This window comes from Phascolarctos cinereus, unplaced genomic scaffold (assembly GCF_003287225.1).
Source record: "Phascolarctos cinereus isolate Bilbo 61053 unplaced genomic scaffold, phaCin_HiC Scaffold_1;HRSCAF=81, whole genome shotgun sequence".
Lineage (NCBI taxonomy): Eukaryota > Metazoa > Chordata > Mammalia > Diprotodontia > Phascolarctidae > Phascolarctos > Phascolarctos cinereus.
This window is the reverse complement of record NW_027555514.1, coordinates 246939858-246964679: the sequence shown is the minus strand read 5'-3', so window position 1 is coordinate 246964679 and position 24822 is coordinate 246939858. Positions and strand designations below refer to the sequence as shown.

The window sequence follows — 24822 nt, the reverse complement described above, 5'->3', positions numbered from 1 at the left end:
CCCCCACAAATCACCCTGCTGTATATAACTGTGACTGGCATTCTTTGACTTTGCCATTCCCCTCTTCTTCCCAACCCCAGTCACATGGATTGATAGATTGGGCTTTGAGGAAGGTTTAATATTATTGTTGTTAACTTTTAATTTATATGGTAACAATTTGAAGGCTGTTGAGCCATTGTTTATTTGAAGTGGTTTTGTTTTATTTCCACCTTCCTGGTAGGAATATTTTATATTGCAACAGCAAACCTCAACTTGTTTTGGAAATAACAGAAGGCAAACAAGAAAGTTGGCCCGGATTAAAATTAGAAGTGAATAAATTATATGTAATTAGTTATAGTTCCCTATAGTACATTTTCCACAATGGGATGATAATGCCCAAGTCTGTTTTCCTTTATTTAAATAACATAGTGCTTGCTGACGTTTTACCACCTCTCTAGTGGGCCTTTAGCCTACCAGGAAGCACAAAGAAACTACAGTTTGAGGTACCCTCTGTACATTTTGGTTTCCTTAGCTTTTATATCAAACAGTTATCTTCCCTTGAGAGGCAGGTCAGATTAAATTATGGTCTTGCAGCATAATTGGGAACATAAATAACTATAGTGATATAGAGTTCTTACAACACTTAAAAACATAATATAGATGTATAACTGACAATTTTTATCTTCCCTTGAATTAGTTCTTCATAGTAGAGGTTTCATTATTTTTTAAAGAAAAGTTCTAATTTCCTAAACATAAGATACTGAAATGTAATTATTAAAATGTGAAAGTATATTCTCCTTCACCACTGTGGAAATTGGCCCATGCCATTGTTATGGAATGCCACTTTTAAGTTTTAAGTCGTTTTTGTAGATTTTTTTTGTTTAATGAATCACTGCTGCTTTCCACCAAACTCTCTTCTCCTCGTAGAAACTGCAGTATCAAGTAAGAATAGTTTAAGCAAAACAAATTAATTCTTTAGTCAAGTCTGAGAATGTGCATTTTATTCCACACCTCTAGTCCTAGGGCTTCTTTGCTAAAAACATCCTAAATATTAGATCCAAAATAACTCAAAACAAAGGGATTTCCCTTTACTATCTATGCAAGCAAAACCAAGTATTTGAAGAATCCCTTAATTTATGCATGTTAATGCGGGTGCATAAAGCCACATATACGCATATATACATCTGCTACAAACATTGCAAAAATGAACAATAAGTTGGACTTTGAGACTCAACAGAAAGAGCATATGTTAAACTGCCTTTGGTAAACTGCAGAGTTCTTTTAGTGGCTCCAAGTTTCTCCTTTAAATAAGGCCATTTTCTGTTCTTTGAGCAGTGTAATAGAACTGCAAGTCATGGAACACTACAGTCTTTAGAAAATTGAAGGTGAGAATCATTCAAAGGGCATTGGAGATGGTGCGGTGGACAGGCGTGAGCCTCCATCAAATTAGAAACAAGAAACAGTGTAAAGGAGGTCATAACGAAATCTAAGATTGAAAAAAATTTCAGAACAATTCAGTTAAGTTCTCCATATGATGGATGAATTATTGCAGGGTTCTTATGGGGAGATACAGTGAGAGACACACTTCATGGCCAACTTCAGCTTGCATTATTGATGGAAATATCCACATCAATAGTATCACAGATCTCTTTGAGTAGATTCTTGGAAGGAACTTAAATTATTATTTATACTTGTGCATATATTTCTAGTAAAACTAGGTATTCACTTATTGTGTGCTGTGTTTCCATGTTTATTCATCAGTGTTCACTTATCAATCCATGCTTGTATCTGATTATCTTAATGTGTAATCTCGTAGTGATTTAGGGTCAAGGTATTCAGCTGTGGTTATCCACTTGCCATTTTCTTAGTCATCCTTTTCCCTTTTTTATGTCTACTTTTCTCTTTCTATTTTCATTCCAGTATGTTATTTCACTGTTTCTCATATTTCTTTTCAACTGTTTGTATCTAATTCTAAAGCACTGTTCTTTGCCCCAGTTTTCAGTAATTGATTACCCATTCTTTTGTTTCTTTCCTTTCCTGTATTCTAATAACATCTATCTGAGCAAAGGTCAAATGGGGGGGGGCACAGATGAGATATAGATAGTATAATAAAAGTCACCCATATTTTAATATCAGAGTAAAATTTGTGATTTGTTATTCTTGCTAAAGGCAAGACTATTATAAATCCAAGCCTTTTCTAGTTCCTCTTAATTCCACTGCCTTCCTTCTGTACTTTTCTTTTTATATATTTATATAATTTGTTTGTACTTATTTGTTTGCATGTTGTGTCTGCTGTTAATTAGCCTGTGAATTCCTTGAGAGTAGGGACTTTCTTGCCTTTCTTTTTTTTGTTTAGCACAGTACCTGTCACATATTAGGCATTTAATCAATATTTGTTGACTAATTGACTGCAGTTTGTGTTAAATCATTAAATCCAAAAAGGGGGCTGTAATCCTAGTTGATCAGCATCTTTTTATTTAGTGATTATACTCAGGCAGCTGTGAGCTGGGCCCTGTAGTGGATATAGGAGAAGAATTTCCCCGATAGGATCTTGGATTTTAGATTTTAAAATGTGATTTATTAGATAATGACTTAATAATATTCTTAGGTTTAGTATATGTTATTTTAGACATACTTTTACAGGACACCTTTCTGTACTCTTTTTTCCCTTATCTTCCTATACCCTGATACCACTAGTGCCTTCTCTCTAAGATTACTTTCTGTATATGCTGCATATTTTGTATGTACAGATTTTTGTTGGTGTTCTCCCCCATTGGAATGTTCCTCCTTAAGTGCTTACGCTTTTTGCTTTCCTTTGTATCTTGAGTATTTATTTGTGTGGCACTTAATAAGCACTAAATAAATGTCTTTTGACTGACATACTTTTAGCTACATACATTGCAGATTCCAACCAAGGTTCTCAAAAATTCAGTTCTTAATATTTGGGGTTTTGAAATAAAGTCTAGATGATCACTTGTGAGGTGTGGTCTAACCTGTGTCATGAGTGGAAAAAGTTGAAGAAGCTCTAATCTGGAGAGTATACATTGGCAGGTATGGATCAGATTAGATGGTGTCTGGGTCCAATCCTCCTTTGAGATTCCGGGATTCTGTGGTGATAATAGCTCTCGTTTATGTAACTTTTTTTTAAAATAGCCATTGATCTATTAGCCATTTTAAATAACAGAAAATGCAAATATATTAAAACAATCAGCATTAATGTTGTAGTTTGAATTTCTGTCATTATTTTCCTTTAGCCCCTGTTCCTCACTGGTCTGAGGGGGGTCCAGAAAAGAAAGTGATTGACAAGGTAGAATGGGTGGGAGCATCCCCTTGTCCAGTGTTCTCGGTAAGCTGCTCAGGGAAAAGAGTCTGTCGACTACGCTGGATGTGCCTATACCAGCAGAAGCTTCTAACGTTGCAGAGACATTGCTTCTCTCATTTATCTGTTCTTTGTGTCCTTGCCTCTTCACTTTCCTCTATTCCTAGTGCAGCTCACTCCTGTTCTTGATCCTGGACAAGTATAAAGACCCTGGAGGTAGCAAGAGATTAACTGATGAAGTGTTGGCCTTGAATTCAGAAAGACCTGGATTCAAGTTCAACCTGTAACAACAAAATAGCTGTGTGATCTTGGGCAAGTTAAGTCTTCGAGTCAAAGATGACAAGTTGTCAGTTTACGTTAGTAAAAGTAATTACCAGGCCCCAGAATTTCCATGTATCAGTGAAATCATAGATCCAGATCATCCTTCTCCCTCTCCTTCCCACATATTCAGTCGTATTAAAAATGAAAATAAACAAAGCCACGTGATGATACTTTGGATCATTAAAAGCCTTTGACAAAAAACAGTGCTTATTTATGCTTAAAAAAAAAACCACAACCCTAAAAAAAAGCATAGGCATGTAAAGGCAGTTTTAAAATAAGATTTTTTGAAAAGTTTATGTCTAAAAACCAAAATCTAGCAGTAATGAAGTAGAGAGAGACACTAAACGCTTTCTATATAGATTACACTCCCAGGTATCATTTGACATAATTATTTTTTTAAAAATGCTAATAATAATACTATGAGAAATTAAACCATAAACTTTGCCAGAAAGGAGACAAAGTTTAAATATTTGCAGTTTAATTGTTGGCTTACTTAAAAAAAAACAACCTAAAAATCAGCAAAGGAAACTAATGGAGACAATTGAGGATTGAGATAATTCTGGTCTTAAGATTTCATACAATTCTGCTGCTCCCCTGGCTATAAGGAAGAATGAAGGCAGGGCTATAGGGAGACAATTGAGATTTTATTAAAATAGCAGAATACAAGATACGTAAAATACTCAATAGTTCTATTTAACCATTTAAAAAACAGGAGGAAATGATCATGGGTAATGTAAATGGCATTAACAATTAGTAAACAGTATTTAAGCTTTGTAGGCAGATTAGTGTTCTATAAGGTTTATTTATAATTTATAACTTTATAATTTTTTTTTCCTTATCTTCCCCTACCCAAGGACTGCTAGCACCTTCTCTCTAAGATTACTTTCTGTTTATAACTCATTATCTGGCAGCTCAACTGATTTTCCTCTAGATACATCATTATAAAAGATAGCTAAATTTCTTGGCTAGCCCACAAATGTATTTAGTTTACAATGTAATTTCAGTGCTATACATCTGCAGTGAGACCTTTGAGGAAATCATATAATTGCAATACTCTGTGCTATTTTTTTATTATTTTGGTATATCTGGTATTTTTTATTATTGTGCTGTTCATTAAACAAAATAAATTGAGTGAGAAATAATATTTTATTTATCTTGAATCAGCTGTGGCTTTATGAATAGATAAGACTTTTAGAAATTTTACCTTGCACCTGGTAGATTTGCAAAGATGGTAAAAGATATAAAAGGAATAGTCACTATTGGCAAAGTTAGTAAGTCTGGCAACGCTAAAACATTGTTATTTTAATTATGAATTGGTTCAGCAATTCTAGTAATCAATTGAGCACAATGTGAGAAAAATGATTGAACTATTCATATTCTTTACCCAGTAATGTCATAGTAAGGCATATTTCCTAAGACTATTTATGATAGAGAGGTCCTCTATATATGCTAGGAGAGTCTTTTTGTAGTGTGAGCGGGAAAAACTTGAAAATAAAACTTGTCCTCATCTATTGGAGCTCAACAAATTGTTTCATGTGAATGTAACAAAATGAGTGCCCTGTAAGAAACAGAGTATGAAAAATTCAAGTGAACATGGGAAGACTTCTAGGAATTGATACAAAGCCTCCCCCCTGCCCCCAAAAAAAAGAAAGAAAGAAAAAAGCCAAATCAAGGTAACATCAACTGCAGTGATGATGATAATACAAATGAAAACAACTCTAAATGGCACGTTAACTTAGTTTTTTATTTTCTCTGGATTGAGAGGGGAGAGGATATGGGAATTGAATATTACGAATGTGAGACTAAGTTAAAAATTGCCCCATCAGTTTGTTTTGCTCAACTGTTATGAGAAAGGATTCTATTTGTGGGAATAAATGAGTATTTAGGGAACCATCACAAATATGGTGCAGAGGCACGATATAATAATAGTGGAGGGACTTCAGTTATCCATAATCTGCTGGACAGAGAAGGTGCTCTCAGGCTTGCTTTCTCTTTGTCTCTCTGTCTCTGTTTCTCTCTTCAAAAACAAAATAGCTAATAACTTAACTTGTCCTAATTTTTATTTCATGATTCAAACAGTGTAGCAATCAATAAGGGGAAATGGTATTCTGGATCTGTTTTTTTTTTTTAACCAAAGGAGGGGAGTAACTGGTTGCTGGAATAGAAATAAATGATATGACAACTTGAGAGGTTGTGAAAAGGAAGGGTGCCTGCAGTGGGGAGAAGCGAAAGCAGAGGGTATAAGCGTTTGTATAGCACCTACTATGTTCCAGGTACTGTGCTAAGCACTTTACAGTGTTACTTTATTTGGTCCTCACAACTGCCTTACATGGTGGACAGTGCTATACCATTTTACATTTAAGGAAACTAAAGCAAACAGAAATTAAATGACTTGGCCAGTAACACACAATTAATAAGTGTCTGAGGCTAGATTTGAAGTCAAGACTTCGTGACTCCAGGTCCACCACGCTCAATTGTGCTACCTTTCAGAGATTGTAGTGGAGGAAAGGAAAACTGGGATGGATAGTCTGATATGCGTCTTAGATTTGGGGGGAGCTGAAAGAGCTAAGGCTGGTGAGGGAAGCTAAGGACAACAAAAGGAGTTTTTAAGCTGTCCTAGGGGAAAGAGATTCAAAGACTGGCTAGGACTGCTGCTTGGTTGGATGACTGGCTTAAGGAATAAGGCAGAACCGCTCAACTGTTATTTCACTTCTGTTTTTCTCTGCCAAGGACTTGAAAGGACAGAACAAAAATGGCAAATGAGGAGTTGATACTCAAGATGAATGAAATGGTAAAGAGAACACCTAGTTTCCCTTGATGGATTCATATAACCTGGCCCAGAAGAAATGGTGTACTTGATTGCTGAACCACTATCAGCAATACTTGAAACATCGTGGAAAACAGGAAAGGTACCATAGGACTGCAGAAAGGACAAAGGTCCTGATTGTCAAATATGGAAGAGAGTGGCCATTGAGTTCAGTTTCCATACCTGTCCAAATTCTAAGATGTGTTATTAAACGAATATTTAGTGATCATCTAGAGAAGGAAGAGGTGATGGCAGAGAGCTAGAGGACTTCATCATGAATGAATGAGTAAGTGAATGAATGAATAAATGAGCATTTATTAAGCACTTACTGTGTGGAAAACACTATGCCAATAGAGTACAAAATGGAAAAGTAAAACAGTCCCTTCTCTCAAGGAGTTATCACTCTAATAAGGGAGACAGCATTTCAGAGAAGTTTCAGTTACATTTCAGATGATCCCTAGGGTACAGCAGCAAAGCAGGTAGTAGTAATCCATCTTATTTAATGTCTCCATTCATAAAACTGTAGGTCTTAGAACCATTTGCTAATGCAAGAGACTTCAGTGGCAAGAATTTTGTTTTCTGAATATTCCCTGGCTATGGCTGCTAAAGAGACAAGGCCTGCATTAGCACCTGCAGAGCTAGATGACAAGGTGCATCTCCTCAAAGGTAGACTTTCTGGATGACTGTAGCTTTGGGGGCTGGACTAACATAGTATCAGGGCTGGTTGGGGGGGAGGGGGAGGTGGGAGATGGGAATACTAGTACCAGTCCCCAGGGTGTGTAAACTCTGGGTCTTGGACTGTTTCAACCAAGGTCTAGGCAAGGTTTTGCTCATAGTTTCAGATGCCACCTCCTCTTTCAGCTAAGCTAGCTTGCCTGACCCATTGGAGGTGGTAGGAAGATTATACCCCATCTCCACAGAGTTATGGCGGACTAACATTATTTCTTTTGACAGAATTACTATACTGGAGTGGGGGAAGGGGAGGAGGGTACATACATACAAGCATATTATACTATACTGGGATGCTGCAGATCATAATTTACCAAAATCTTACTGAGACGTTTGATCTAGGTGGTAGTACAATTAGATGGATTTTGAAGTGATTAAATGACTAAACTCAGTAAGAATTTATAATTCAGTTATAAGTCGGGGGGGTCCTCCTGTTTTGAATTCTGTACTCTTTAATATTTTTATCATTTATTTGGACAAAAACAAAGATGGTGTGTTAATCATCTTTTCATTTGACATAAAGTTGAGAACACTGAAACACCATCAGGATTCAGAAATAGCTTGATAGGCCATAACAGTGAACAAAATCTAATAAGATGAAATTATTTAATCGATGTCTTCCAGTATCTGAAAGATTGTTTTGTAAAGAAAAGATTAAACTTGCTCTGTTTGACTCTAGGGCACAGAATGACAAGTGATGAAGTAGCAGTTGCAAAGAGATAAATTTAGATTTGAAGTCAGGAGTATAGGACAGTGCGTTGATAACATAGTATAGTAGGATTGTCTAATAGCAGTGAGGGCTCATTTAAGGTTGTATTAACACAAATTTGTTGTGAATATAGTGAGAAAGTTTCTGTGATTTTCTCCATCTTCATTCCGTAGCAGGTGTGTGGGAGCAAAGGTGATAAAAGCTGAGAGTGAATCCATGGCTAAGGCTTGTCTTGGCATAATCAGCAATATGATAAGGGGGCTAGGGATTCAGAGAGGAGGACGTTGTAGAGATGAATTCGTTCACCAACGGGTGGAGATGGGCAAAAGAGAAGAGAATGGGTACTGCAGGAGAGATGGCCTGGGAAAGAATTGAGGGGTCAAGGAACTGGAGATCATTACATAGATAAAGAATAGGGTTTTATAAGGGAAGGCAGAGGGAGAGGGGGAAAGCAAATAGATTGTGATCATATGGGAGGATTTCAGATTTCTTGAAAAAAGAGGTAGTACATTTGTGAGTGATGGACTGATTTGGAGAATTTAATATTGAATTAAATCTTGCTTTGTAATCCTCATCTCTCTCACTTAGTGACTGTTAAATCCTATAAGTTTAATTATCATATTTATGCAAATGACTTCCTTATCTATAGATAGAGTCCTGATGAGCCCCAACCCTAACCCTCATCAGCTTCTTACTGGATATCTCAAACTCAACATATCCGAAACAAAATTCCTCATTTTCCCTATCTCCCCAATACTCAGCATCTCAAAAAAAAAATGCTTCCAAATTTCCTTTTTACTGTTGAGGGAACTACCACTCTTTTGGTCACTCAGCCTCACAACCTTGGTGTTACTTTTAGCTAATGCTCCTTACCTCGCATTCAATTGGCTGCCAAATATTGATGTTTCTTCTTCTGCAAACAGGTTCTTGACCTTTTATTGTGTCATGAACGCATTTGACATTCTAATGGAGTTTTTGGACTGTTTTCTCAGAAAAAAAAATTGTTTTTAATTGCGTAAAATAACATAAGTAGGATTACTAAGGAAATGAGTTGTATTGAAATTCAGTATTCAAGATATTAAAACAATTTTGTGATATGGTAATATGTATGTATATTAAAGTTAAATGTTATTTAATTATGAAAGTTTTGATTGATTAGCTTGAATGAGTACATTAAACTGGAGTTGTCACTTAATTTGATTCGTTATTTGTATGGTTACAAATGTTGGAAATCCCTTTTTATAAAGATAAGTGCTTGCAGATGGAATTAACACTTCCATAGTTCCCTTTACAAAGTAAAGCTGAATTTCACAAGGAACAATGAATTCTCTAAGACTTTTTCAGTTAAACTTAAATTGTCTTAAATCTCCTGTCCTAAAATCGGTGAATTCATCTTTGATTATGGCAGTCAACATCTTTAATATAGTTTATGTCAGAAAGAAAACAGTTGTGAATTTTTGGTTCAGCTTTAATCCCATCAATATAGAAATAACTTTTGAAAGAGTCCTGAAGGGTATTCAAGTGTTTGCAGATCTCTCTTTTAAAAGACTTTTTTTTAAATGAAAAGATTTAAAAGATCTTTTAAAAGAAATTGAAAAAGAATTTTGTATCTCGACTCCCATCTTGGTAAAGCACTTAAAACCTCCAGCATTTGAAAGTTTGCAAAGGAGAAACAGCCTCTGTTCACTTTTATATTGGCAGCGTAGCCAAAAAAGCTTATAATTTTTCAGTAGCATCACTTGATTTGAAAGATTTATCTCATTCATGTGGTTAAAAGTAATCTGCTAGGTTAGTCAGAGGATCAAATCTATATGTTTTTTCATTGTTCCAAGAGTGAGTTTTCTTTTTCTTTCAGAAAAAGGGAAACTTCTGCCCTTAATTCAAACAAGTGCTTCCAAGACCTGTCCTCTTGAAAACCAGTGAGTTCCTGTATGGTAGGGAAGCAGTGGTATTCTGCTCCCATTTCTTGACAAAATCTTTTTAAAATGTGATGTTTTGGAGACCTGCTTCTGATAAAGTTGGAGACTTTTATGGATGTTGCCGTTGTAAGAGTCTCTGTTGCCAGTGTGTGTCTTCTTTAGAAGGCATGAGCAATGACTATAATGAGGAGCTCTCTTTTTCATAAAAGTAACAAAACTAGATGTATTACCAAGCATTGTTGGAGCCCCTTCTTAGGTAAAGAATATGAAGTTTTTCTCTCCCATGCCATCCCACTGTTTGGGGAAAAAAACTTTTTACTGTGTCCAAAAAGGAATCCCCAAAATAAGAATTTGTCTTTGGTTTTGGGATAAATGTAGTTAACAAAAACAAAAAGTTGGCTGTTATACAAGATATCTGCAATTTCATCTAGTTACATATTGAAGGAAAGTGTTATGGCTTCCAATTCCTCAGTGACCTGCTTCAAAATGGTAAAAGAATTATCAACTATTCTAGAATGTATTACATCATTTAATAATAGAACCACATCTAGTTTTTCCCTGTATTCAGTTTCTTCAGTAGTAGGCTTCTTTTATTGGCAGTCTAGTATGCATTTTTATAGGATGCTTCAAGAAAGGGTTTTGTGAAATGGCAGATCAAAGTTTTGGAAGTGTCCTAGCTTTTTGAAATTGACCTTTTTTAGTATGAAAAGAATCTCCACATCTTTAGATATACTTTCAGGATCAACAGATATGAGGTGTTCTTTTTTTTGTTGGCACTGTGACTTGTGTCCCCTCACATTCATTAAAGTGAAACCATATGATATACAATCCCAATCAGGATGTGGTCTCATTTAAGGGATTATAAATTCCCTGAGGTTAGGAAATATCTCAATTTTGGTTCCTAGTGCCTAGCCCAGTGCTTGGAAAATATTAGATATTTAACAGATGTTTATTGGTTAATTGAATAGGTACCTTCCAGAGAATTGTTTGGATGTAATTATGTTTCTCTGTTTTTATTTTTTCACTTTTCAGAATGGACAGTAGTGGGGTAGGGTAGGTCATGACGAATCCATTCAAGTAGGAATGGTTCACCGACAGGTGAAGGAAACGGTTGAGTGAGGACAGAGAGATTGGTTAGGATAGGAATGGGCTAATGAACATGTAGCTGCCCTACTTGGGTAGGGAACTGAATTCAGAACCTGAGTCTAGAATAGGAGTCAGCAAATCATCTGGGAAGCTCTGGGTGAAATACATTGGTGGGACTTTGAGCCAAAACAAAACTAGTAAGGTACAGATATGTTTGTTCCAGTTCTGCTTTAAAGAGCCCTGACTTTTGACTCTAGGGCCTTTTTCTTTGCACTACTTTCTAAGGCTATATTAAGACATACTTCCCATCCCCCTTTCATCTGCTTCCCTTCACTAATGTCATAATCAGGCATCTGTTCTCTTTCCCACCTGTATTTTGTCCTGCCATTGGGCCTTCTCAGAATTATCAGCATCTTTTTTTGCGGTGGGGGGGAGGGGGGGAGCCACTTGGGGTTGTGACTTGTCCAGGGTCATGCAGCTAGTAAGCATCTGAAGTCATATTTGAACTCGAGTCCTCCTGACTCTACGCCTAACATTCTGTCCACTGCCCCACCTAGCTGCCCCCAGCATCATCATCATCATCATCATTGTTATTATTATTAGCATTTATATATTGCTTTAAGGATTGCAGGGCACTTTACAAATATCATCTCGTTTTATCCTCGCAATAACTATGAATGGGAGATGGTGTTATTATCTCCATTTTACAAATGATGAAACTGAGGCAGATGGTGATTAAGTGACTTGCCTAGAGTCACATGACTAGTAAATGTCTGAGGCATAATTTGGATTCAAGGTCTTTCAACTCCATCTACTTCCAGTTTTTATGCCACATGTGTGCCATCTTCCAGAGTTAATTGTTTGGTCTTTATTAAATTAGCTTGTTAATAAATAAAACAAATGTATCAACCAATACTATACAAAGTTTGGTATAAGATATCTTTAGTATTATTTGACAGGAAAAAAGTATCAAATATAAATTTACTTCAGCAACAGTGAAAGAATCTAAAACTTCATTCATTCATTTATTTATTGCGGTAGCTTCCTTAAAGGTTGCTGACCTCCAGTCCTAAGAACTTCGGGAGGAATATGTAGATAAAGTGGGTTCGGGTGGATGAACATAGTTCTGATTCCGAGGAGATAAAAGTAACCATCAAGAACAGGTCGGTAAGAAAGGTTACTGATCTACAAGCATTTATTAAATAATTAACCCATGTCCCAGCTCTGTGCCTGGAATACCCCCCCCCAAAAAAAAGAGGAAAACCTTAAAAGGGGGGGAGGGGAAGCATAAGTATCATGTATAATTGGGAGAAGGTAATTTAAGGAGAAAGAATGTACTAATAACTAGAAGTATTAGGGCTGGCTATTTAATTATGTGACAGCTGAGCCTTGGATAAGGTGAAGATTGGTAAGGATTCAGAGATGATAACAGGCATAATTATTTGCTATCAGCCACTCTGCTTGGTTTGAACTTCATCATTTTCATCAGGCCCTGCCCCAGATAAACTAAATACCAGGAAGCTCATCATCATGGAGATTGTTACTCTTTACCTTTTCTACTTGTACCCAATCAGTACCTTCATTAGTTTTTGCCTTTGTGATCTGGAAACCTGAGCAAAAGACTCCTCCTATCCTCCCTTTATAAAGGGCTCAACACTCCAGCCTTCTCTTCCTTTGCTTCCTCTGCTTGGTTTCAACTCCACCCCCATCTTCATGGTGCCTCCTACCCCCAGGGTCTGGTACCTCCTGGCCTTTCCCGTCTCCTTGCTGTTCAACTTGCTTTTATGTATTGTCTTTCACCTTTAGATTGTAAGCTCTACTAGGCAGGGATGGCCTTTCTTTATTTGTATCCCTAGCTCTTAGCATAATGCCTTGCAGATCGATACTTTATGAATGTTTATCCTTTTATATGTAAAGGACTGCTTATGAAAATGTTGGGAGTCTCTGCTAGTGTGTAAAGAACAGCAATGCTGACTTAAGCTGCAGCCAGCCTTTTCTTTATATGGCCAATGTCAGTAGGTGGGTTTGCAGCCAAACAGAGACAGTTCCTGATGTCACAGTTTCTGAGGGAACATTATTGCAAATCAACATAAGATAAGGATTCTTTTAAATTATCATTGGCTTTCACTTCCCCAAAACTATAATTTTCTTCAAGGAATGTGGAATATCAATCAAATGATCAGCATTTATTAAGAATCTGTTATATGTCAAACACTCTGCTTGACTGGAGATATGAAATTATTAATTCGAACTCAGTCATATGTCATCCGTGCAGATATACTTGTGTCCTTTTAAATAATTTGACAGACTGAGTAAACAGCTTATCCAAATCAATCTTAGCCTTCAGAGATTGCCAACTGATGCCTTTCCAGGTTAGATCAATTTACTTAAAGTCTCTCCTTTCTATAATCTCATAGTACTTAGATGTTCAGTCATTTTTCAGTGGTGTCCCACTCTGTGAGACCCTATTTGAGGTTTTCTTGGCAAACGTATTGGAGTGGTTTCCCTTTTCCTTCTCCAGCTCGTTTTACATTGAGGAAACAGAGGCAAACAGGGTTAGGTGACTTGTCCAGCAGTCGTGTAGCTATTAAGTGTCTGAGACCAGATTTGAACTGAGGAAGATGATTCTTCCTGACTCCAGGCCTGCCACTATACTGTAGTGCCACCTAGCTGCTCTATAGTACTTAAAGTGACTCTGATAAACTATAATATATTGAATTCAATAAACTTTCACTAATCTTTACCAAAATGCAGTCGCCATTTCATTCCCCTTCTCACCCCCAACCACAGTTCCTTTATAACAGTCATCTTTTTGTATATCTGTTGGAATACCTATTTGTACATTTGGGAAAGGAAAAATATGTATTTTGGCTATAAGTAAATATAAAAGCATATGCTTCTATTTAGAATTATATATTTTTTTCTTTTGTAATTGCTTTTTGAATTACAAACTTAAATATGTATTTAAAAAATTTTATCCGTGGTGGGTTTCACTGTATCTCTCCCCCACCCCCACAACTATCGCTACAAGTTTTTTAAATGCCTTTTTTTTTGGCAATTTATATTTTAGGGCAGAAATTTTAGTTCCATTGTATTTTGGCATCATGCAGCAATGTTTTATTTACAGTATAGGAAAAGTCTGCCTTTTTGTTTCTTAGTAGTCGCTTTAAAATACTTGCATTGCTTTAGCTTACTTTTTTTCTTTGATTGTACAAAAAAAAAATTTCCCTTAATAATTATTGAAACTGTACTTTGCATAGAGCACTGGCCATGGAGCCAGGAGGACCTGAGTTCAAATTCAGCCTCAGACACTTACTAGCCATGTGACCCTGGGTGAGTCGTTTAACCTCAACTGCCTCCAAAAACCAAATAAACAAGTATACTTTGCATATAGAATAACGATTTTGAGTTGTGAAGATGTTCTTTGTAATATTTACTGTCATATTTTATCTTTGCTACCTGTGGATTCAGAAAAAAAATTCTGAAGTGAATCATCATGTTGTAGTAACATTTGTATATTTGGTTGTGTTTTTTTTTTAAACAATACTTGAATAAAGGAAAACTATGGGCTACTTCATTTGGTAGATAAATGACCTGTCTTTCTTTCTAGACCTAACTTCTCCCATGAAGTCCAGTCTCATATCACCACCTGTCTCCTCAACGTCTCCTGGATCTTCTCTAGGCCTATCATACACATCTTCCCAGAGACTCAGATTTCTAACCTTGGAATCAGCTCTGAATTTTTTCTTTCCATTTCTCTCTGCATGAACATTTTCAAGACATTTCATGCCATCTGCAGCTAAATATTTGTGCCAAGTGAAAACACAGTGCGCTTTCCACTCCCATCAGTACCAGTATTTTTGAATCCCAGGAATAAATATAATGGTTTGTCTTTTCAGGATTTGGGCTTTTTACTTGGTTTTTGTGTTTCTGATATTTGAGCTAACTTTAATCTTTAGTACTACTTGAAACTGCTCTGGTGGCTGCTCTCTTCAAATTAGTTAAATATCTATCATGAAGGGATATTTCATTTTTTAAAAAGTAGGGAGAATAAAATTAAGGATTTAAATTTAAATATCAATCATAGCTATTTTTACATAGGAATGGGGTTTTTTTGGTGGGGAGGGGAGAAAATCCACAAAAATTATTTAACTTTGAGTATATACTTCATGTTCAAATAAATTGTGAAGACAATTCATCTGTCATGAGTGTTTACAGACTGATAGTGACAGTGATTTTAGCTTTGAAAAAGTTATATTTATTATATATTGTTAAAGTTATGTTGTACTTAAAAATATTCAATGCTTTTGGCTATTGCTTTGACTCCGTTATTGTAGCACAACCCGAAGTCCAGAAAACTTTGCCTTATGATTGTCTAAGCACTCTCTTCATAATAGTCCTCTGATACAGTGCAATTATTATTGCTCTAAATGAGACTCAGAAAGATTATTTATAATTTGATGGAATCATACAGCTAGGAAATGTTACAGCTCAGTATGAAACCCAGGTCTTCTGATTATAACACTCTTCTAGTACACAAACTGTATTTCATTATATTTAGTTTCCTTTGCAATTCTTTATATTTTAATTTTTGCATTAAAAGGCATTCTTCAAACGGATTATATAACTCTCTCTCTCTCTCTCTCTCTCACTCACACACACACACACAAGAACCCCTGCTTTAGTACAATAGCCCCCCCCAAAAAAAAAACCACCTAATGGCTAACCCTGTAGTGATAAACTGAAACTGGGTTTTATACTCCCTAACAGAATCTGTACTGTCTTTCCAGCTTGATATAGGACCTCTAAGAGTGATTTTCCTGACTTCACATTCAAAACCCAAGTCACCTCCATAATCATTTGACCTCCAAAAGGCATTTGTCACCAATAGAATTTCAGAGTGGATGAAGATACAAAAATGAAACAAAACATTTCCTCTGATAGAAATTTACTGTCCATTTGAAAAAGATTGATAAATTATTTTATAGTACTTTTGAGTATATTAGTAATGATCTCAGAGGTTAGTGAAGTGTGTAGAACTGAATGACCCCAGAACTTTTAGGTTATGTTTGGGTTTCTTTATTTTGTTTTGTATAGTTTTCCTTACTCTCACTTCCCTCTGTTTTCAGAATGGCAGCCCATGACAGCCACATCTTCTCTGCTTCTAAAACTGCTGTGAGTTTGGCAAGCAGATAATGAAGCTTTTTATTTTCTTTTTTTCTTTTTTTTTTTTTAAGAATTGTATATAAAAGTACAACAGATGTCTCCTAAGACCTTTCATTATAATAAAGCTGGATTGTAAGAGGTCTTTTTTTTTTACACCCCCCCCCCATTCTGTCTCTCTTCCTTGGCTTTCTGACAAAACTAAGAGGAATCTTTGTTAATGTTTTGATGTCTTTAGTTCTGTTATCTACCTGAAGAAACAACATAATCAAAAGGGAAAGTTCTTTGGTCTGAAAAGAGTGGGTTCTTTTATGATGTTTTGTTGTTGTTTTTCCTGGATGCATGTAAGTCTTTAAACTCCTTTTTTTTTGTTTTTGGACTATGCTGTCACTTAATATTTAGTAGCTAGCATTTACACAACACATTAAGCTTTGAAAAATGTTTTACACATATCTTTTGTCCTTAGGACACTTTAAGATAGATATTATTATTATACTTATCTTACAGTTAAGGAGCCTCACAAATTAATAGCAGTTTGAGAAGCCTAATATTGACATGGGGGAGGAGAATCCCTGTTTGTGCAAGAGTAAAAGGGATGGATTCTGGAATCGTATGAATTTGCTGAATAGTGGAGTTAATCAGAGCTGTGATTGAAAGGGAAGTTGTGTTGAAGTATAGAAGAAAATTGTTTTCAAAATTCAGAGTCGTTAATTGGGCTTTTAGAATTGTGTAACATTTTACATTTGACTGAGTACAGCTGTATCTAATTAAGTGAAGCCCTCTTCTTTTCTTCCTCTATGCTGTTTCATTTGATGATCTCATCATCTCCCATGGATTCAGTCAGTTTCCATTTTCAGTCTACCTGTTCACCCCTAACCTGTCTGCCAACCTCTAGTCTTTCGTCTCCAAGTATCTGTTCTGACATCTCAAACTCAATGTCCCATAGATACCTTAAACTCAATGTTCTCCCCAAATCCTCCTCTCTTTGTTTTAACTTTCTTTTTGCTTTCTAGGGTACTACTATCCTTCCAGTCACCCAGATTTGACACCTTGGATCCTCACTCTCACATTCTATATCCAATCTGTTTCCAAGGCAAATTGATTTTCTCTTTGTAACCTCTCTTGTGTATGCCTTCTCTTCTATGACACTGCCACCATTCTGGAGCAGGGCCCCTGACTGCAATAGCCTGATGGCTGATCTCACTGCCAAAATGATCTTCCTAAAATGTAGTTTTGACCATGCCACCTTCATTACCACACATGTGAGTGCACACATACACAACTCCAGCATTCAAATCCTCACATAACTTTCCCTCCACTACTCCCTTTCCAGTTTTCTTATACCTTACCACCCCCCATCCCCCACATAGTCTGCAAATTAGTGACACTGGAACTCTCTCATTCCTCATCTTTGCCTGCAAACTCCTTTGGCTTCCCTTGACTCTCACTAAAATCCTGCCTTCAGCAAGAAGACTTTCCCTGTCCCACTTAATGCTAACATCATCTATTTCTGTTCATCTCTAAATGTACCGTGTATATCTCTTTGTATATAGTTGTTTGCATCTTATCTTCACTGTTAGACTAGAAAGTCCTTAAGAGCAGAGACTCATCCCCAGTACTTAGCACAGTGTCTGATACGTATTATATGCTTATTAAATGACAGGTTGATAAGATACTATTATAACCCAGTCATACTGAATTTGACAAGATTCACATGAGATACTCAGAAATAAGGGACAAGTACTTTCGAAAAAGTGATTACCTTAAACAGCTCTCTCTGCCAGTCTCAGTGTAGAAATGCTGTTAGCAGTGTCCCTGATCGCTCACTATATTGTCAGTGGGTGTCTCCTCTGCCTATGCAATCTTTATATCACAGAGGATCCCATTACTTTTTTGTGTGTGTGTGTGTGTGTTAGGCAGTGTTAGGCAGTGGGGTTAAGTGACTTGCCCAGGGTCACACAGCTAGTAAGTGTTATGTGTCTGAGGCCAGATTTAAACACAGGTCCTTCTCAATCCAGGGCCGATGCTCTATGCACTGTGTCCCCGGATCCCATTACATTTTTAAACAACTTTTGTGAAGTAATTCTTCCCTGCGTAGCACTACAGTCTGTCTGCTTTAACTTCCACGTATTGTTCCTGGCTCTGCTATCTAGAATAACTTAGACTAGATCCATTCCTTCTTCCAAAGATAAGTATTAAAATGTTTGAAGACAATAATTCTGTCTCATCTAAATGTGTTCTTAATTGAGTCCTCTAGGGCATTTTAAGTAGAAAGGAAGACGACAAGGCTAGTGAAAATCCAGGGAGACATGAATATAATGTACAAGTTTAGAAAGCCTTATGGTTAGTGTAGCAAAATAGTGATAGAATATTGTAACACAATTCCTGAATCTTAAAGGGTTTTAAATGGAAATTTTAATTGATCTAGGACAGTGTCCTACAAGCCTTGGCACAGCTTTAAAGTTAAGCTTTTTTATTCAGTAGTTATTCGTTAATGTCTGACTCTTCATGACCCTATTTGAGGTTTTCTTGGCAAAAATGCTATAGTGGTTTGCCATTTCCTTCTCCACCTCATAACTACAGGTGCGGAAGTGAGACAAACTGGGTTAAGTTACTTGCCCAGGGTCACACAACTAGTAGGTGTCTGAGGCCAGATTTGAACTTTGGTCTTCCTGACTCCAGGCCCAGCACTGTCTGCTGCACCAGTAGCTGTCAGCTTTAAGCTTTAGGAACTTAATGAAGGCTGTGCTAAGGCTTGTGGGGCATTTTATAAACATACACAGACACACACACACACACACACATACACACACACTCTCACACTCATACACTCACATATATATGTTTATATATGTGTGTATTTGTACATGCACACATGTATACAGAATGAATGTATATCTGCATATATAGACTATGTATATATGTATGCAGACTTGTACATATATACACATGTATACATAATCTTTGTACATTCTATATATGTTTATATTGTTCCCTTTTTTAATCAGTTAACAATTCTATCTAGTAATTTTGTTTTTCGTTTCCTAGTTCTTTAGCTTCCTGTTGTTTAACTGTCAATCTCTTTATTTTGAAGGTTTTTAATTGGTCAAGGAGCACATGTAGGAGCTGTCAATAGTGAAGGTGACACACCTTTAGATATTGCTGAAGAGGAGGCAATGGAAGAGCTACTTCAAAATGAAGTTAATCGACAAGGTAATTTAAAGCAACAGTTGTCATTTTTCAGAGTTGTTTGTTAAGAAATTGGAAAGACCATATGTTGCCATATGTTCAAAAGGGCCTGGACATTTTCTTTGCTCTGGAAAGTGTAAATTCCAGTCTAATTTACTAAGTATTCCAGAGAAATAATTAGAAAACTGTTTGAAGACAAATTGAGAGGTAGTGTGGGTGTAGGTAGTCATCTCTTCATTGTCTGCTAGCTCTAAGTATATCAACCCATGATTATATAGCTGATGGATTGATTACTAAGGATAAAATCCTTCTATAGTTACTGTGCCTGATTACCCAACTAGTAACCATAATTTGGTTCATTTTCTTGTACATATTAATCTTGAAATTTTTGAGCTCCCTCATCCCTGAGTAACTCCTTCCTATTGATGTTCTTCATCTTGTCTCATCCTTACAAGTAGCAAATTAGTCCCAAAACTAACAGCTGAACATTTACTGAGCATTAAAAAGTAGTTTTTTGAAAAATAAAAATCGTTGCATCATTGACCTTTTGTGCTATTAAAAGTGATAGGTGTATATACATTTTATTTTGGGTGGCCCTTCATTCTTTTTTGTGACAGTTAAGAATTTTCTCAGTGCTGGGGAAAAAACTTTTTAAGTTCATTCTATCATTGATGACAGTTTCTAAGCCCTGTTCTAGATTGACAAGTACAGTTACACAATTTGCTTCACATAAGTGCCTTTTATTACCTGGAGTTTATAGGGCTGTAGGGTAGAGCTCAAACGTCATTCTCCTGGTGGTGGTCCTTATCTTTTTTATTGCTTACGTGCCCCTGATGATATTTTGTGCTGATAACAGGAGTGAGTAGGGCAAAATAGTGAAAAGGTAAGGGAGAGATATTGTTGATGGAAAAAACTTTAAAGACCTACAAAAGATCAGACAAATAAAATAATTGCTACGAAAGCGTGGTTGTGGTTTTATAAAAATATCACATGCATTAAAGATCTGAATAAGATACATTTTAGGAGGAATGCTAAGGATAACAAGAGGTTTTTAGGGATTTATTTTGAAGAAGCAGTATTGGGCCAGGGGGTATGCAGCTGATCATATACGTAACAGTGTAGAGAAGGCAGAACCACTGTACCTTTCTTCTATTCTCTTTGTGGAGAACTGTCTTTGGACTGGAAATGAGAGAACAAAAAATGGCTTTTAGAGACTTGCAAATTAAAATAAGTAGGAAGATAGTAAGAGCACCTAGTTATCCTTATTGAGTTTGTCACCAAGCCCTGAAGAACTGCATTCCAGGAATCTGAAAGAGTCGGTATTTGTGCTTTTTGAAAGGTCATAGAAGACAAAAGAAATACTCTAAGACTGAAGGACAGATGTACTGATTTTCAAAAGGGCTAGTGTCCATGATTTTTAAGTACCAGCAAAATTGCAGAAGATTTTTTTAAAGGAATATTTAATGAATTTTAAGAAAAAGAATTAGCAGTGACAGAGAAGTATAACTTAATCAAGAACATATCATACCAGATCGAACCCTTTTTTTCCCTTTTTTGACAGTCTTATTAGAATGGTAGCTCAGGGGAATACTGTAGAAATACATTACCTGGATTTTAGCAAAGTATTTGACAAAGCCTCTGCAATGCTGTTGGATATAAACAAATATATCAAACAATAGTACAATTAAGTAGATTGAGAGTGGATTGAATAACCATATCACAGACTTGTCATTAATGTTTTAGAGTCATCTTGGATGGAGGTCTCTAATGAAACACCCCAGAAGGGATCTTTGCTTGGTGTTAGATTGTTTATCATTTTAATAATGACTTGACTAAAGGTAGAAATAACATACTTATCTAGCTTATAGATGAGATAAAGTTATAAATAATAGCTAACTGAGCAAGAGTTAAAGGCGTCATATACCAGCCGAGGTCCTATTCTGCACTCTGTGTCCTTCACACCTCTATCAGGAAGTGGGTGGCATTTTTCATTATGAGTTCTCTCAAATTATTGGTTCATCATTTTGCTGTTCAAAGTTCCAGCATCTTTCAGAATTATCTTTATAATATTTTTATTGTATAAATTGTTCTACTAGGTTCACAACCATTATACTTTGCATCAGTTCACACAGTCCCCCCAAGTTTCTCTGAATCATCCTCTCCATCATTTCTTACATTACAGTAGTATTCCACTTATATACCATAACTGTTCAGCCATTCCTCAATTTATGGACACTCCTTTACAATTTTTTCTAAGGACTAATACCTTACTTAATCTACCCTCTGTCTTCTTTCCCCTTTTTCCCCATTCCCTCTTGTTTCCCTGTTGAGTAAAGTTTATTTCTGTACCCAATCCTTTGTGTTCTTCCCTCCTTTGACCAGGTTGGTTTCTACTTCAAGTTGTTCTGCAAAAGTACAATGTCAGTTTGACTTGTACTTACACATCCTGAATTCTGTGAGATAGTTTTCCCTAGCCTTCCTCTTCCTTCACCTCATCCCCAAATGTATTCTTTTCCCCCCTCCCTTTATATTCTTCTTTTTAGATCATCAAAATATAGTAGAACCAGGAGTTCTATCTAACTGGACTCTATAACCCCTGATGATAATAGGGTTCAGAGGGGGCATATGTATCTTCTCCCCATATTAAAATGTAAACAGTTTATTCCTTATTTAGTCTCTTAGGATTGTTTATGTTGACCTTTTTGTGTTTCTCTTGAACTTCACAATTTCTGTGAAACTATGGTCTTTTCATCAGAAATACTTAGGAATACTCTATTTCATTGAAGATATATCTCTACCCCCACTCCCACCCTTGGGATTATACTCAGTTTTGCTGGATAAGTTATTCTTGGTTGTAAACCCATATATCCTTCTGGAATATTATATTCCAAGTTTTCTGCTCCTCTTTAGAAGTGTCTGCTAAATTTAATTTCAGCTCAGTATTGAGTTCTTTCTTTTTGGTGACTTAACCTGGAAACTCTGGATTGTTGCTGTAATTTTCCTGGAAGTTTTCATTTTGGGATTTCTTAACAGATAGATTCTTTCTAATTAAACTTTGTCCTCTGGTTCTTAAAGATCTAGACGTTTTTCTTTTTAAGATTTCTGATGTAGAGGTAGTTAGGTGGCACAGTGGACACAGCACAGGCCCTGGAGTCAGGAAGACCTGAATTCAAATCTGGCCTGAGACACTTGACACTTACTAGCTGTGTAACCCTGGGCAAGTCACTGAACCACATTGCCTAGCCAAAAAAAAAAGACTTCTGATATCCAAGACCTAGCAGCAGCTACACTAAAAAACTGCGGGTCTTGAAACACTATATATCAAAGAGCAAAAGAACTGGGGTTTTGGCAGAAAATATCATACCCAGCAAAGTTAAATATAATCCTGAACGAAAAAAAAATAGACTTTCGGTGAATTGACAGACTATCAGGATTTTATTGCAAAAAGACCATAACTTAATAGAAAATCTGATATACAAGATCCAAGACAAATATCAGGTAAATATCAAAGACTAATTACAAGCGACTCAATAAGGCCAAGTGGTTTACTTTTTATACATGGAAATAAATGTAAACTGTATGTCTAAGACTGTCATTCGTAATTGGGTAGTTCGAAAGAAAGAATGGGGTAGAGCTGAGTATGATGTGATTCAAAAAAGCAAGATGGTGTTGGAAAAGATAATAAGAATAATTATCTCATAAAAATGAGGTACAAGAGGAAGAACTGATACAGAGGAATTAGAGGAGGGAGGAAGGCAGGTAGTTCTGGAACCCTACTCATTGGGAATGGGTTAAAGAGGGAATAATACATGTATATCTAGAAGGGCATAAAAGTTTTCTAGATTCAGGAACAAATAAGAGGGTAAAAGGGTAGGGAGGGAGGAGAGGATAAGGGAGGGATAGGGAATAGAATAAGGGGAGGGTGTAGAAGTGTGTGTAGATTAACTGGAATGGAATAAAGAGGGGGAAAACATAGATTTAGCAGGGTATAAAAATATTCTAAATTCAGAAAAAAATAAGGGTAAGAGGGAATAGGACAGAGGGAAGGGATGAGGGAAGAATTCTTAGGGGGAGGGGTTAGGTTAAGGAATAGGAGGGCAGGGTAGCAGGTAGAAGTAAAGTAGAGGAGTGAGGAGCGATTGGAATAGGGTGAGAAGGATAGTGAGGAAAATAGGGAGGAAAATATACAACAAGTAATTATAGTTTAGAATGTGAATGGGATGGATTTACCTATAAAATGGAAACAGATTAAAAATTTAAATTCAACAGTGTTGCTTTCAGGAAATGCAATAAAAATGAGAGATAAACATAAAATAAATGTCAGCAGTAGAATTTATTTTGTAAAAAAGCAGGGATAGCAATCTTGATTTCAGAGTGAAAGCTTAAAATCAGATTTAATCAAAAAAAAAAAAACAGAGAAACTAACCGTCAGCCATATTAATCAATAGTTTTAGACCATGTAAACTAACTACTAGAGAATATTTTTTAAAAAAAATTAGAGCATATCTGCCAAAACAGAAACAAGAACTATATGAATATAAACACAGAACAGCTTTTATACAAAAAAAGTTATATCTAAATAATTGAAGTAATATTTATTGTTCATATGTAGGTAAAGCTAATATAATTTTTTTTAAATGACAGTTTTACCCAACTAATCTTTTTATGTAATGTCATCTCAATTAAATTACTAAACAGTCATCTTACTGAGTCAGAAAAACAACAACAGGGTTCATTTGGAAGAGTAGAGGGTCAAAACCTTAAAGGAAACCAGGGGGAAAAGATGTGAAGGAACTAGACTCAGTAGTATGAGACTTTAAACCATATTATAAGATGAGAGCAGCATTGAAGTATAAAATGGATAATTTTGATTATTGTAAATTAATATTTTCCTATATAAATAAAACGTTTATGGCCAAGAATAGAGGAAATACAGAAAACTGGGGAGAAAACCTCATAGACAATCTCTCAGAATGTGACTGGGTCAGAATGGTTGTAGTCTAGGAAATGATGAGCTGGTGGATTTAGAAAAATATGGAAGGACTTGGATTTATGAAGGAAGATGCTGTCCACCTTCAGAGAAAAAGATGACAAGTGGAAATAAGCATAAAATGGTCTTACATATATGCATTTGAGTGTATAGGTGCATATATGTGTATGTTTATGGGGGGAGTTGTGTTGTGTGTGCATATGAGCAAGCACTTAATTGTAGCCTTTTGGGGGATAGGTAAGGGGGGAAAATAAATTGCTCAGTAGAAGACAAAAGAAAATATACAAGTAAGCAAAGATGGACAGCTTTGAAAATAATATATAATTTTTTATTTTATATGTTTTCTTGACATGGAATTTATTGCTTAATATTGAATCCACTCATGTTTTGCTGTTACATGACAATTTTTTTTTCTTTCTGTATTTTGTATTTAAGTGTAAAATAAATTTAAAAATAAAAAAAAGTTTCCTGATATCTGTTCCCCCATACCTCTTTTTTTTGGTCATGGCTTTTAGATAGTCCAGTGATTCTTATATTATCTCCCCTTGATTTGTTTTCCAGGTCAGTTGTTTTTTGCTGTGATATACCTTATATTTTCTAAAAGCAGCTAAG

General features: G+C 36.0%; 1 protein-coding gene and 1 long non-coding RNA gene across 8 annotated transcripts in view; both read left to right on the top strand.

Annotated features, from left to right (window-relative positions):
• Positions 1–24822, top strand: part of PPP1R12A (protein phosphatase 1 regulatory subunit 12A) — a 178717-nt gene that overhangs the window by 68997 nt on the left and 84898 nt on the right. For all 7 annotated transcript variants that reach the window (XM_020993442.2, XM_020993444.2, XM_020993443.2 and 4 more), the window contains exon 3: positions 19126–19244. In XM_020993442.2, coding sequence (XP_020849101.1) covers positions 19126–19244 — 119 coding nt within the window. The remainder of the gene's footprint in view (positions 1–19125; positions 19245–24822) is intronic.
• LOC144454440 (uncharacterized) lies at positions 9192–14769 on the top strand. The gene is made up of 2 exons (XR_013482805.1): positions 9192–9782; positions 14479–14769. It is a non-coding gene; the product is annotated as an uncharacterized LOC144454440 (long non-coding RNA).